This window comes from Drosophila erecta, unplaced genomic scaffold (genome assembly GCF_003286155.1).
Source record: "Drosophila erecta strain 14021-0224.00,06,07 unplaced genomic scaffold, DereRS2 tig00000021-arrow-pilon, whole genome shotgun sequence".
NCBI classification, from domain to species: Eukaryota; Metazoa; Arthropoda; class Insecta; order Diptera; family Drosophilidae; genus Drosophila; species Drosophila erecta.
In genome coordinates, this window is record NW_020825198.1 from 14,646,074 (window position 1) to 14,660,413 (window position 14,340).

A 14,340-nucleotide genomic window follows, 5' to 3' on the forward strand; every position below is an offset into this window, starting at 1 on the left:
GAACCACCAGCACCACCAGCACCACCAATGGACGCCTCCTGGTCGGGACCACTGCGGTTCATTAGCGGCTCCAAATGCGATTTGTTCGCCATGCAAAGGGGCGGTGGAGTGGGTGGTTTGGATGGATTGAGGGAGGTCAAGGGGGAGTTGATTCAAACTAGAACACATGAGCACGTAATTTAGTAGCCGCTTTAGCGCTTTTGTATGAAAATCACAACGGCAGCAGCAACAAAATCGCCGAAACTCCAGCAACAAACGGCAGAGATGGCATCCCCTTATTTCACCCAGCTTTAAAAGTTGAATTTTTTGGTAGCTGGTAGAAATGCTCAACAATTGACTCCCAAAACAAACATATTTAAAACAAGGTAGTCATAATTAACCAGTAATTTCAGAGGTATTTATTACACAAATTTGTAGATAGTCCGAAATAAATAAAAAGAAAAATTGGTATACCTATGTAAGTCTTAAACGAAGGTATTTTATGAAATGATGTAGAAATAAAACTACTGTAAGAAAACTATGATTTTTCTTACTGCCCGCTAAATAAAAGGAAATTGTTCTTAATAAACCTAAATGAGTCCAGATCGGCATCACTGACACAGAGTCCCCACTCGGAACGAACTCTGCACCCGCACCCCTCGTTGTTTATGGCCATGTGCCACATTGGGATCACATTCGGGCCACTTTTGTGTGTGGGTCCGGTTTTTGCCGTTAATTCCTTTTTATAAATAGGAAGCGATACAATACACCTCCGCCTTCCAGTTATCCCGACCAAGAAAAAAACTAATTTTATTTGTTAGCTGGGAGGTTAGACCAGGGCCAAAACTAATCAGCTTTTTCTTGGCCAACATGCAAAGCCTGAACTTGGATTATGTCCGTCCCATTTGTGTCTTCTGTTTGGAATCTGTCTGACCGTTTTCTTCAGTTAAATAAAGTAGAGAAATCAGTTAAGATGGAACTATTTTGTTAATAGTACGACTATGGTTAAGAGATGGACTATTTAGTTTAATTATATAAGTATTATAAACTTGGCTAATCATAAATAAGTGATCAAATCTCATTGTGGTATGATGCTCTTTTGTAAAAATGGTATATTAAGCTTCACGAATCGCTGACGTCCAACTTTTTCTTTAATACTGACAAGATAACTACTTCAGTGATAGGAAATTCGTATTAAATCAACCGAGTCAGATAACTGCAATCAATGGCTGATTGGCAAAATAAAAACAAAAATAAAACCACCTTATCTTTGCTCTCTTAAAAATTGATTACAATTCGCATAAAGGCTTAAGAATACAATAACACACAACCAGTTAGATTTGAATCATTTCCGATTTAATCGGGCAGCTGATGGCCTCCACAGTTAATTAGTGGAGCCTGGCCAAAAGGGCAGCCAGAGGCATCTTGGGATCGAACTTGGCATCGCCGGCCACTGAGATATCGGGCAGCTGGTTTGCAGCTATAAGAAAAATTTGTATAATATAGTAATACAAACTTAAAATCGAACTTAATGTTACGAATGCTTTAACAATATCCTATACTCCAAAATATGTCCCAATAATCAATGCTAGGAGCAGCGTATTGACATCATTTCACAGCAAGTAATTGCTAATAACATATTATTTACAAAAATGTAATTCTTAAGGTAAGTAATTTTCTTTTAATATTAACTTCAACGGCTTTTTGGAGGTTTTACTTATTTAAAATGTGTAATACTTCTAGATGATTTCAGCACTTTTTTAAAACATGACTACTTACCCTTATCCTCAGCATCGGAAGCCACGGACATGTCGGGAACCAGATCAGCATTAGCTAGGACATGGGGCTCTACGGGGTCGGCTCCGGAAACCTTGGTCAACTGGGGCAGGGTCTTGAGTCCGGCAACAGCCTGCTTGGGGGTCACGTCGGCGTCGGAGGCAACGGACATGTCGGGAATCAAATCGGCATCGGCATTGGTTATGATCTCCACTGGCTCGCCTCCGGAGACCTTGGTCAACTGAGGCAGGGTCTTGATGCCAGCAGCCACCTTCCTGGGTGTATCATCAACATCGGAGGCCACGGACATGTCGGGAATCAAATCGGCATCGGCATGGGTCATGATCTCCACTGGCTCGCCTCCGGAGACCTTGGTTAACAAAGGCAGGGTCTTGAGGCCAGCAGCCACCTTCCTGGGAGTATCATCAGCGTCGGAGGCCACGGACATGTCGGGAACTAGATCGGCATCGGCATGGGTCATGATCTCCACTGGCTCGCCTCCGGAAACCTTGGCCATTTTCGGGAGAGTTTTGATACCGGAAACAGCCTGCTTGGGCGAGTCATCGCCATCGGAGGCAACGGACATGTCGGGTATCATGCTGGCAATGGCACCAGCGATCCTGTCCAGCTGGTGCTGCTTCAGACCAAGGGAGGCGATCGGGGCGATCTTGAACTCGGTGGAACGCCTCCTGGGGGTTTCATCGGCGTCAGTAGCCACCGACATATCTGGTACGGCAACAGAGTCGGCCAGGACGGACATATCCGGAATCATATTCTGGAATAGGGCCTGCATCTTCTGGACGATGGCTAAGCGGATACAATAACAATAATATACATAGGTATAGGTATAAAATACTGTATACTTTTTAACAAGATATAGTGCTATACTTCAGTTTCTCGCCTATCAGATACCCGTTACACAGGGTGGTTTGAGGCCGAAATTCTGACGTTCAAACATAATCTGATCAAGAATAAATATAAGAACTTTATTCTACCATGTAGTTGTCGATTCTAGCCATTTACTTTAGGAATAAAAAGCTTTAGAATTGAGTTGATTACCTTGTCTAGACTTCTGGCGATTAGTTTTGATAGGAATTGGAATAATACAATGCCAAAACTGCACTTGATGGTATTAGTACAAACAACTGGCATGTATTTCACTAATAATTACTTATTTATTCACCATTATAACAATAAGATAATTATTTTTGTTCAAGAACAAACTCCGTAAAATAAGCGTATTTCTCAATATTACTCATACTCTCTTACCTTCCATCTGGGGCAGATTGTGGGTAGACTGGATCTCGTAGGCCACAAAGTGTCTGGTGGGTGGGCGTGGCAGGATTCCACCGCTGACCAGCGGCAGGATGAGGAGTGCGCAAACAGCAAAGTATTTCATGGTGATATCTCATGAATGAACTACGCGGCCAGTTGAAGAGAGGTTATATAGCGACCTTATCTGGCCACTGGTTTCTTATTTATGGCCCGATCGAGGTAGACCTCTCCAGATAAGATTCCAAGCCGAAAAGTGCTAAAAGAGCAGCAAAATCGGTGGTACCTTGTAAATCTTTACCGGTGGTTCACCCGAATCGGAAAGTATTGATTTCAATAACGTGATCATGCAGCAGAGTTGTCGTCGCCCCTTTGAAAATATGCAATTATCTATTTCGCGACATAAAAATTGTAGTTTTTATATTTTAACAGTCAAATATTTGGAGTTGAAAAACAAGGTATTTTGTTTAGGATTTTCTAAGATGCGTCAGCCTTTCCATATCTAATCTTCTGTCATTGATGACGTGTTACTCCGTAGTTAAGTCCACGTATTTAAACTGATAGTAGAAATAGGCGTGCTTTTAAACTGTAATTTCGACTGACTCACTTAAATTTGCTGATAAAAACCATTTTAGGCTATCATTGATTATTAAGGTGCATCAAAAAGATCTTTGACGAATAAATATAAAAGCAATATATCCTACGGGCTAGCTTTGAACAGCAATGGAAAGTGAAACAAATGCTGGTAAAATAAATGCAATAAATTGGAGAAATAAAAACCCCTTTTATTGGGGACTCCAGGGAATTATACCGGGCTAAAAACAGCAAAAAATAATACTAGCTATCCTACATTTCAGCCTACTATTCTGCAATAGGGATTGAAATAGAATTTTAAATTAAATTTTAAATCGCATAATAAATGTTGTCATTTAGGTATTAAAAATGTCTTTCCCTAAAAACAGGTGACAATCTATTTCCCAAAAGAACTAAACTTATTTTCATTTATTTTGAAAATGCAATATTTATTTGATATATGTGAAATAAAATTAGGATTCGATTTCTATTAAACTTAGTTATACATTTTTTCCAAATTTTTTAACAAAACGGTCTCTTTTCTTTCCGTTTTAAAAATAATGAACAAAATGGGCAAAAGTAAGTTTAACTTTTAGCAAAAAAAAATGCAGAAAAAATAAATGGTTTTCTTAAAATTATAGACAACTTGAAGAATGTTTTATGCAACATTATAAGTGCATTAGTTCTTTTAACAATTTTTCAACGTGTTTTTTATGATTTATTTATTCTGTCTTTTATCTTTAAGATTCGTAAAATATTTTCTCAATCCTCTGGATTTGCTTTGGCCTCTTCTTAAATGCCGAGTATGTCATCGTGATCGTCCGCGGGATCCACTGGCTCTCGCTTTAGGCTGGCCAGCGAAAAATCATCCGCAGCAATAGTGGCTGCTGTCTCCGAGGATTCCTTTTTCTTCCACTGCGACGGCTGACTGGGCTGCTGAAGGAGGTCTTGAAAGGAGGTTTTGGTATTGGCCACCACCAAGCTGCGCTTCAGCGCCGAGGATGGCGAGCTTCCATCGCCGTTCACAGAGGGCTTGGGCTGGGCAAAGTCATTGAAAGCAGATCCCTGCACACTGGCAATCTGGGGAGTTTTCTGAAGCCCGGAGGCTCCGCCTGTGGGTGAGATTTGCTTTTGGTAAGCAGTAACGCAGCCCACGGACTTCCTCACTAGTAAGCTGCTGCCCTGCGATGCGGCGGCCGTTTGACTAGCAGCTACGGCAGAATACCGAGGGCGCTGGGCAGGAGCCGCCATTCCATGGCCTGGTGCTATCAATCGTCGCTTAAGCATAGACGCGTCCGTACCGCTAAGGTTGGAGAGTATAGGACCGCCATTGGCGGAACTTTGGCTAGCGCTTTGGGCATTGGGTGGATTGCTGCTACCGCACACAGAGTACCTCCTGGACATGGCGCGGACCTTGGGCGGCGCAACTCCCTTGGCAGTCGGCAGTACATTGCCTTGGCCAAAGAAACTGTTGATCATGGAACCCTGCGGCCTCACAGCAGCCACCACAGCAGCTCCCTTGGGACTGCCTAGTGGGGCGTTGCTGGCCACCTTCACCAAACTATGGTTGCTGTCCACGCTCTCCTTGCGCAAGTTTTCCATAGAGGCACTCATGTTGCCATTGGGTTTACCACTCATCTGCAATATCCTGTACAGCTTCTTTTCTTGTGCACCCGTCGGGCTGTTGGTGGCGATCTCGAGTCCAGTGCCCGGCTTGTATACCCTCTGAATGACTTGGCGTGGCATGTTTGGTCGAGGTCCACGCTGTACGTCAGGAACAACTGGACTGCGGGAAGCTGGAGCTGAAGCTTCTGCTGGCGGTCTAATTAGCGTAACCTTAGCCGCGCTCACCATACTGACCAGCTCCCTGACTAATCGAAGTTCCGGATCTGTAACGTGCTCAAATCCTGAAGGAGTGTTTATATTAAAGTGCTGCAGTTCTCTAGAGTTTGGGAAATCGGTGGCATCATCAAAGGTCTCCATCAGCGCTTGGAATACTTTTTTCTTAAAGTGCATCTTCTGGCGGGCGTTCATCTCCTGCATCTGGGGTTTAATCATTTCGAGAAAGTAATCATCGGAAAAGGCATCCTGGATTCCGGTTTGAGTGCTCTGCTCAGTATTTTTCAAATGGGACATACCCATGCCGCCCGACACGGATGATCCGGCGGTGGTGGTGGTGGTTATGGGTATGGTACATACCATCGTACCAGAGGCACTACTGGTGGCCTTGCCGCCGCTGCTGGTGGTAGACGAACTGGGACTGTAGCCCATCACGGTTATTTTTTCTGTGGTTTTGAGGCTGTTGCTGGTGGTACCTTTGGTAATGGTGCTGGGGCTAGTGGTGCTGCTGCTTACGGTAGTAACGATGTTGCTTTTGTTGGTGTTGCCGCCACCATTTGGGGCCGAGCTGGTGGGCTTGCTAACGGCCAAGACTTTGGTGTTTATGGGCGAATTCATCCCGGGTAGCTTCTTAGGCGGCCTACCAGCGGATCTTTTTGGTGGCGGAGCAGGAACCTGCGGGTTGGCGATCGTTGCATCGCTCTTTGGAAGGATCAGCGACTTCTGCTGCTGTTGGGTCTTGGGTTGGATTTGACTTTTATTCTCACTTCCAGCTGGCACCGCCGGTCTCGGGAAGATGTCATCCTGATGGCTCATTTTCCTGATCTGGACTGGTCCGGATGGCTGCTTGATGATCGGCTGCGATCTGGGGACCGGTGTCATTTTCACAGGCGATGTGGAGCTCCTTACACTTTGTACAACCGCCAAACTCATCGATTTCCTGCGCTGCAACCGCGTCATTCGCTGTGCATGGCCTGGTTTTTGAATCGGTAAATGCCTGATGCCAGCGGAACTTATTGATGCACGTGCGCGACGTAGACGTCGGCTTGGAGAAATGGTGTCGCTGCTTGTGGGGCGCTTTCCAACATCCCCACCATATTCATCGCCACTATCCTCCATAGCGTTTCCCAGGGGATCCCCGGTATTGGAGTCTAAGCCCTCGGGATCACCCAACGATGCCGTCGAGTTCTTTTTGCTAATGATTAGCAAATGAGGATCTTTGCTTTGCTTGACGAAGAACTCCGACTGACTAACAGGTGAGTCGCTGTTATCCTTCTCTAGACACTTCTTTTCCTGAATCGATTGTTCCAAGTCAAAATCGAAACTGTCGAGATCCTCCAGGTGCTCCTCGTCTACGCAATCGTCACCTTCATTGTCCGACTGCAAAAAACTATCGTGTTCCGGAACTTTCTCTGGTTCGTCCGATTCCTCAGATTCCTCCAGTTCTTCTTCAGCAGTTTTCTTCCTGGCTCGCTGCTTCTCTTGGTGATTTTCCAGAATATCTCTCTTTTCTTGTGGCGATTTTTCTTTGCGAACTTGACCCGCTGGCTTGGCCTCCTTAACGAACTTGCTTGTCGATGCTGCGCGTTCTTTTGATGATGCCTGGGGAAGATGATCCCTACTCTCGCTGTCCCTATTGCTATCCCTGTCCTTGTCCGATGATACGCTGAGGTCGTCCTCGACCGCATTGTCGTCGGCCAGGTTTAGATGGCGGTCCAAAAAGCGCAGCTCGTCGGCCAGCGGATAAGCCAATCGACGCTGACCATTTCGGCGACGGTTGGCGTCGGAGTTGCACCAGCGGGTATAGTCATTTCGCAACTGACGCCAGCGTCGCTTGCACTTTTCCACTGCAATAGAGATAGAGATGGAGATGTTAGGTAAGAAATACTAGGTAATGTAGATCAGGCAACAGGTAGCGGTCCAACCTATGACATCTGGCACAAGATCCCATCCTAATCTCAAATCATAAACATATCAGATAAGCAGGTAATAAGAGCGGAAACATTTTCATTGACAATAGGCAGAAACATTTGTTAAAACCAACATGCATCCATCGGTTCTTAAAAGCACGTTGCGCATAGAAGTATGCTATGTTTGGATATTTAAACACTAAGTATCAGCTGGCGATCTTTAATGCCCTAATGCCATATGCTGCAATTCCAGAATTCATTGCAACTCAAACACATCAAACCCGCACCACTGACCCCGCAACCGAGACCAGTTTTCTGGCAATACATTAAACATTCGGTTTTAATTTAATCAAAATCGGACGACTGCCATACATACATATATAATCAATACGAACAATTTTTGGCCTGTTTGTAGGATATTGTGTTGAGCGTGGATAGAAATTGGCAAGACAATTAATACAAAAAAAATATATAAGTATTTTTCAAAAGTGTAACAGTTTTGGAAGGTTTGTGGGAGTTAGACATTAGACGTTACAACATTTGGAAACAAACTTCTCTGGCACCTGCAATCTCAAACTCATTTCTAGCTTTTATAGTTCCTGAGATCTCGACGTTCATACGGGCAGACATGGCCAGATCGATTAGGCTTGTGAGCCTGATGAATAATATATTAATATATATTATAACATTTTATTATTAATATATTATTTTTAATTTATTATTATTTATAAATTTTTTTTAATAGATTATTATTAATAATTATTGTTATGGTCGGAAACGCTTCTTTCTGTTACATAATTTTAAAACGAATATATACCCTTTTACTGTACGAGTAACGGTTATGAAAAGGAGGACCATCTATCTAACCAACCCTAGCCACTATGGGAAATGTACCCACTTTTTCTGGCCAAAAGCCATTTCCTGAAAGTCGGAATATTAATATAATATTAAGTGTATGCATTCATAACAGATTCATAACAGAACTAGTGTACCAATTAGAATTAACATACCAGAAATTGAAATAGGTGGCGCAACAACAAAGAAATCAGCTGTTAGACCAGCTGTGGCGCGTATAAAAGACAACTGCCTGCAACGTAAGTTTTTATTCTTATCTTTGGAACCAAAGCGTTAATTCACATTCTGTAAAAAGCATTTTAATCAATGTGACTTGCATTTGCGACTTGTATTCGTATTTGTGACTTGTATCTGTGTTAGTGACCGTCAATAGCAACAGCTGAACTTGTACAATTTTTATTATTATTGTTGTTAACTTGTGTAAAATAGTTTAATATATCACTATCACGAAATCGGTTGTTTTGCTTAGATCAGAAAAAGCATGCGAAACTAGAGAAAACCTATACGAAAATAAGTTAATTAAATATAAGGGGCGGTGGCACGGCCACAATTTTTGGTATCAAAATATATAGGCAAGGGTAACCCAAAACAAGAAGACAAACAAAATATCTCCCTCTGTTCTGGAGATATTCAGTTTGGGCAGAAAACATGGTCAAAGTACACATCATATGTAGCTCGTCGGAACGCCTAGATTTCGATACCTATGAATGCACATATGTATTTATGTACATATGTATGTATAAGAAGGCATCCAACTCTAACGCCCTGTAGAGACATTGTAGGCACTCATTCTGTTAAAACTTATACCGAAACACCTAATTACTTAAATAATAATTTGGTAAAAATGTCGTGCGAAGTTTAGCGAAAGTTTTCACAAACGTGACAAATACAAATAGCCACATTGTCAATCACACACACATACATACAATATAATAAAAATAAATAAATAAATCTTACAGGAGTCAGTGTTAAATAAAAATTGGTTCATTATTGGCGATATTATTTAGTTTTGTAATATACTAATAGAAAACTTATGTTGTGCGGCTTCCGAAGTTTGGCCAAAAGAACTTTCCAAAAAAAAGAATCAGGGTCAATCGAAATGCACCGATAACATAATCAGAGTTGCATGTAATTAATCAAACTACCCACTCATAATATACCAATATATATACCAATTAGGTAATGTTGAATTTTACTCAGCTAATTGTCGAACGAAGTTACCAGTTTGTCAAAACGTAATTTTATATAAACCTAATTTTAAATGTAATTTTACTGTAATAAATATTTTAAGTTATAAAAATAATATAATAAAGCGTAGGTCGAAATTAATAATAAGCAAAGAAACTGCCACATTTCAAATTCCATCCAAATGACTGTATTACATTATTTTTTATGTGATCATTCTTTAATTAGGCCAAAAAGTGTGTTACCGAATTTATATTTTTAAAATCATATTAAATTAAATGCAATATTAAGTTGTTTTTACATCCTAATTTAATAATGCAACATTAATATTACATATGCAGCACCAACTGATTGGCTCTTTAAAAATCTTTGGATAACTAAAAGCAATTCAAATTCGGTTTAGCGAATAATTCACCCTAAAAGTCTTCGCATTCAACAGGAGATTCGTTATTTTCAAATTAATCCATGGCAGCTGCTATGAGACTGCCGACACTGCGCTGCCAACTCGTACACAACTATCGATGGTCGATAAACCGGAGACGGCCGATTGTTGTGCGCGCGTTGACGCTGTGCAACACTGGCCGAAAACTACGCAACGCCGATTGCCATCCCACTCGCACCCACAACTCACCCGACTCTCCAACTTCGGAGGCCACCATGTCCCAGGAGTTCTCACTCGGCAGGCGCTTCCTATAGTTTTCGTCGGTGCGATCGTAAAGCGGCGGCTGCTTCTCCACCGCCCGCAGCAACAGCAGATTCCCCTCACTGGCATTGCTCATCACTAGTTCACTTTGCACTTATCCAATCGAAACAGTTCGCTCCGCCAGGAATCTATCGTTTTCGTGTGGCAGCCAGAAATACTACAAACGCATACGCAATTCACACAATCACAACACACGCGCTCAGCAGCTGAGAGGAAAAATTCATACTGGCAAACGCAACGAAAACTAAAAGCGAGTGTTGAGCACACACACAGCCAACTGAGAGCGGAGAGCAGAGAGCGACACCTTGTCGCTTGGAAAAGCGAGTTGGCAGGCCGAAGGCTCGTTGACGAGGGTTGAGCAAGGTTGGCTCGGAATTAATTTATTTTTTACCTGACGGGCTAGGCTGTTAATAATTTTTAGATTTCTAAATTATGTTTTTCAATGCATTGCTCAGAAATCTCAGACCGTTCAAACTTATTTTCCAGTTTCTTTTGAATTTACATTTCTGTTTAAAATAACTGAACGCCAACTTAATTTCCATACTTTTACTAAAAACTTACATTAATAAAAAATAAATCCTAATTTTCTTGAGTGTAAGTCGCAATTATATTATTCAGGGCTGGACCAGCCATTATATAGTTGTAAAACTGCGTTGGCAGCTCGGCCACCGATCGAACGGCCCTGCCAACACTAACTGCTGTACTTATGCCTTGAGTCTGGCAGTGCTATCACTTTTAAAGTAGTGTGTGTGAGATCCAGGGGCAGCTCAATAACTTGCGCTCTCTGAGAGGGTTTGCATGTTCTGCGAATAGCGCCCCAGCCGATTTGAAGAAGAGAGCGCACTACGCCTCTGTCTTTCAGTTTGTTGTGCCCTTCTTTTTATTTATTTCGCCGGCCAACGAGTGTTTTGTTTACATATATTCAACTCCCGTTACCGATTCAAATGCTCAGAGATAATCAAATCGAGTCAGTCAAGTGCTCCTGTGCTTTAGAATCAAGCCCAACTGCCATTTAAAACTGGAGCATTTATTTGCAACTTCATCACTTGTTGGCAGCAACACCAACACCAGCGGGTTCCCAGTTGCAAAACAACAGCGGCAGCAGCAACTTCCGCGTGCACGGCAGCAACAGGCGGCTTAAATCACAGTTCAATAAGCGAAAACTAGTGATTAAAGCACTGGCATAGATTAATTGGAGCATATTTAAACACAATTCAGGTAAGTTAAAAGGAAAGAAGATCTGGTTTCCGAGAAAATAACTGTTGTTGCAGGCAGAACAGCGACGCAAAGTCGCGGCAAACAGCTGTTGCACGTACAGGCGACACATGTTTCGGTTTCGAACTCTGTTCTTCTACGTTTGCTCTATTAATTAAAATTTGCATATTTAGTCTTTATCGATAAAATGAATACTCGGCGGCGGTCTATAGCTCCATCACCAAACGTCTACGCCATCAATTCCAAAATCTGCCATTTGGTGAAACAACATCCTTGTCTTTACGATCGCCACGATGACGACTACTTGCGGAAATCGACTGTGAAAAATGCCTGGAAGGAAATATCCAATGAGATGCGAAATTCGGGTGGGTAATAATCAACCAATTCAATCTCCATTTAGGCAATTGCATAATCGCAATTTAATAACAATTCAATCTCTATTTAGACAAGCACAACTTAATAACAATTTAATCTCTATTTTGACAATGATTATGTATAGTTGTGCATACTTGAAATATGTATTCCAATATTACAAGCAACATTAAGTAATGTTATTTTAATCTTTAAACTTACATTTCATAAGAAAAGTTTTTTATATTTTTAAAAGCGCCGAAGATACTATGTATGATAATACTAACAAATTACTTAAATTCTTACACATTTGTCAAGTTCTGCTCTATTTACTACTATTAATCATTTCAGTTAAAAGCTGCAAGGAGCGTTGGCGCAACATTCGCTCCAGCTACGCCCGCTCTATTAAGATGCACCACGGTGCGAATACGTACTACCTAAACAGCGAGCTGCAGTTCCTGCAAAGCCACATCACCCCCGGAGTTCCCGTTCCGCTCAGAGGTCGTCGGTCAAGACCCAGGGGTCAGAAGGAGCTCGACGAAGGGGAGCTCGAAACTCCCGTTGAGGCAGTCCTCGAGATGGTGCACTCCCCGAGCTGTCTGGACTCGGAGCATGCGCAGAGCCGTCACAGCACCGATTCGGAATCGGCGAAGGAGTCGGATTTAGACAAGGACTCCTGGTCAGGACGTGTCAAAAAACGTCTGCCTTCGGAAGTTAAGGTGGGAGCAAAACTCAGATGCATTTTGCTTAGGCTGTAAATGATTACAACCTGATCCAACATTGTTAATTATACTTAAAACTTGATTAATGTTCACATATCAAGTGTAACATTTTAAGAAAAAATCATTTAACGTTAAAGAGGGCTGCAATTTATCTTTTTGCAAATTAGCTTAGAGCTTACAGCACTTTTATTTATAAATATGAATATAATAGCGCACTATATTCTGTGTTGTATACTTATTGACATGCTCCCATTGCCAGTCCGTTAATTCTTAAAGCTGCAATTTAATTCTTTTAATTTTAATGATGCATTTCATTTCCTTCTTCAGACATCCAACTGCAATATTGAAGCATCATCAACCATGGATTTCGAGGACACAGTCCCTGCAGAAATGCGCACAGAGAGCGAGAGCAGAGAAGAGGCCAAGGTGGGAGCAATTATCAGCTGTATAATACTTAGGCTTTACATTATTGCAACAACCGTATTCGGTATTACAAACTTTATAAATTACAAATATGTATCCGTACCCAAAGGTTTTAAGAGAAGCCGTTTAATTGTGTTCCCTTTTGGATACAATTTTTTTATAATATAACAACTTGTACTTCATTTATACTTCAGTACTAACAATTTAGGCGAAATTTAATTTGTACTGCATTATTTATGATTTGATATTTTCTCAATGCAGGCATCAAGCCACAATATTGAAGCATTGCCAGTCATGGATTTCGATGACGCATTCCTGCAGGGACTGCGTCCCGAAATCAAGCACATGAACTTCCACCAGAAGCTGTACTTCAAGCGCCGTGTGTACGACCTCCTTGGCGAGATATTCCATTCCGAGGAGTCCGCCACATCAACCCACCCAGCACAGCCGCATCCCAAGCTGAAGGTAAATGGAACGCTATCCACAGCCTCATCATCTCCCTCCCCGGGGAATCCTCTGCAGCACTTGGGACTGATGCTGCAGCTGCCCAAGCGGGTGGCCAAAGCCAAAAAATTGTAGCATCCGACCTGCTTATTGCAAAGTTTCAATCGACTGATATTGAATTTGTGTACAGTACATAGGACAAATAGTATCTTGCGTTATTTTTAGACATGTTACCATAATGTATAAGCAATCTAATGTGAAGTTGACATGAAAATAAATAAATACATTTTTTAAATTAAACTTAGTCTACATATTTGTGTGCTGGGAATAAATACAAGCCATACAAATTAAAAAAGTTACATTGATGACTCGTAAGGTTATTTTCATATATGTTGTATGTTTATTTTTAGCAAATACTTTTGTATACGTAAACATTGTTTTTGTTGTTCTTTAAATAAAATAATAATTATTAAAATAATATACATGTATAACGTTCCCGTATAATTTATGGCATAAAATATAATTGTTTTTTTTTCGTATGTTTTGTTGAATAATAAGATGTGTATAAGGAAACAGCGCTGCCCGATTGACGGCTTCAATTTGTTTTAAAGTTTAAATACGTAAATTAGTCTCGATTAGTAATATGTACAATCATCGATCAGTTAAAGGTATGTAAATAGGGCATCAAAGAGTTGTAAGGTTTAAACAATTGCACTTTAAATTAAATATCTATAAAATTAGGCATACAATTAAAGGTTCGTTTAAATGCAAAACAAATCGCTCGCAGCATTGATCCATCAAATTGGCAAGACCCCCAGGTTAGACCGGTAAAGGGGTAACCAAGCTAATTGGCTTAAATCTAACAAAATTGTGGCGCATTCTTCCCCATCGTTGGCGTTCCATTTCAACCATCCTTCCTAGGCGAAACAAATCTTGACCGGTCCCAGCGGCAGTTGCTTCATATAGTTCCAGGCATCCACACGCGTCATCCGCGACGTGGAGGCACCATTGATGCTAAGGATTTCGTCGCCATTGCGCACCTGGTTGGTCTTCTGGGCGGCACCACCTGGTTAAGATACAGAACCTTCATTAA

General features: G+C 41.6%; 4 protein-coding genes across 12 annotated transcripts in view; 1 reads left to right on the forward strand and 3 right to left on the reverse strand.

The window, feature by feature from the left end:
* Nucleotides 1-1,094: 1,094 nt before the first annotated feature.
* LOC6545873 lies at nucleotides 1,095-3,200 on the reverse strand. Its single transcript, XM_001972688.3, has 3 exons — nucleotides 3,025-3,200; nucleotides 1,759-2,562; nucleotides 1,095-1,459 (listed from the first exon to the last, which is right to left on the reverse strand). Exons 1-3 carry the CDS (start codon nucleotides 3,152-3,154, stop codon nucleotides 1,368-1,370), a joined length of 1,026 nt encoding a protein of 341 aa, XP_001972724.1. The 5' UTR covers nucleotides 3,155-3,200; the 3' UTR covers nucleotides 1,095-1,367.
* An 872-nt stretch (nucleotides 3,201-4,072) lies between these two features.
* Nucleotides 4,073-10,505, reverse strand: LOC6545874 (mucin-5AC). The gene is made up of 2 exons (XM_001972689.3): nucleotides 10,021-10,505; nucleotides 4,073-7,286 (listed from the first exon to the last, which is right to left on the reverse strand). Exons 1-2 carry the CDS (start codon nucleotides 10,166-10,168, stop codon nucleotides 4,393-4,395), a joined length of 3,042 nt encoding a protein of 1,013 aa, XP_001972725.1. The 5' UTR covers nucleotides 10,169-10,505; the 3' UTR covers nucleotides 4,073-4,392.
* Nucleotides 10,506-10,807: 302 nt separating this feature from the next.
* Nucleotides 10,808-13,547, forward strand: LOC6545875. The gene is made up of 5 exons (XM_026977873.1): nucleotides 10,808-11,310; nucleotides 11,481-11,672; nucleotides 12,010-12,377; nucleotides 12,708-12,806; nucleotides 13,065-13,547. Exons 2-5 carry the CDS (start codon nucleotides 11,495-11,497, stop codon nucleotides 13,380-13,382), a joined length of 963 nt encoding a protein of 320 aa, XP_026833674.1. The 5' UTR covers nucleotides 10,808-11,310; nucleotides 11,481-11,494; the 3' UTR covers nucleotides 13,383-13,547.
* A 72-nt stretch (nucleotides 13,548-13,619) lies between these two features.
* LOC6545876 (serine-rich adhesin for platelets) overlaps nucleotides 13,620-14,340 on the reverse strand; it is a 109,247-nt gene continuing 108,526 nt past the window's right edge. For all 9 annotated transcript variants that reach the window (XM_026977868.1, XM_026977865.1, XM_026977867.1 and 6 more), the window contains one exon: nucleotides 13,620-14,313. In XM_026977868.1, coding sequence (XP_026833669.1) covers nucleotides 14,165-14,313 — 149 coding nt within the window. In that variant the 3' untranslated portion in view covers nucleotides 13,620-14,164. The remainder of the gene's footprint in view (nucleotides 14,314-14,340) is intronic.

Bases quoted from the DNA above. Each gene is read 5' to 3' on its own strand.
- LOC6545873 (XM_001972688.3), bottom strand. From the start codon at position 3,154: ATGAAATACTTTGCTGTTTGCGCACTCCTCATCCTGCCGCTGGTCAGC. The intron at 2,563-3,024 runs GTAAGAGAGTAT...GTATCCGCTTAG, and splicing joins CAATCTGCCCCAGATGGAAG to CCATCGTCCAGAAGATGCAG. The intron at 1,460-1,758 runs GTAAGTAGTCAT...TTTTTCTTATAG, and splicing joins TTCCGATGCTGAGGATAAGG to CTGCAAACCAGCTGCCCGAT.
- LOC6545874 (XM_001972689.3), bottom strand. From the start codon at position 10,168: ATGAGCAATGCCAGTGAGGGGAATCTGCTGTTGCTGCGGGCGGTGGAG. The intron at 7,287-10,020 runs GTGAGTTGTGGG...TCTCTATTGCAG, and splicing joins CTCCGAAGTTGGAGAGTCGG to TGGAAAAGTGCAAGCGACGC.
- LOC6545875 (XM_026977873.1), top strand. From the start codon at position 11,495: ATGAATACTCGGCGGCGGTCTATAGCTCCATCACCAAACGTCTACGCC. The intron at 11,673-12,009 runs GTGGGTAATAAT...TAATCATTTCAG, and splicing joins CAATGAGATGCGAAATTCGG to TTAAAAGCTGCAAGGAGCGT. The intron at 12,807-13,064 runs GTGGGAGCAATT...TTCTCAATGCAG, and splicing joins AGAGCAGAGAAGAGGCCAAG to GCATCAAGCCACAATATTGA.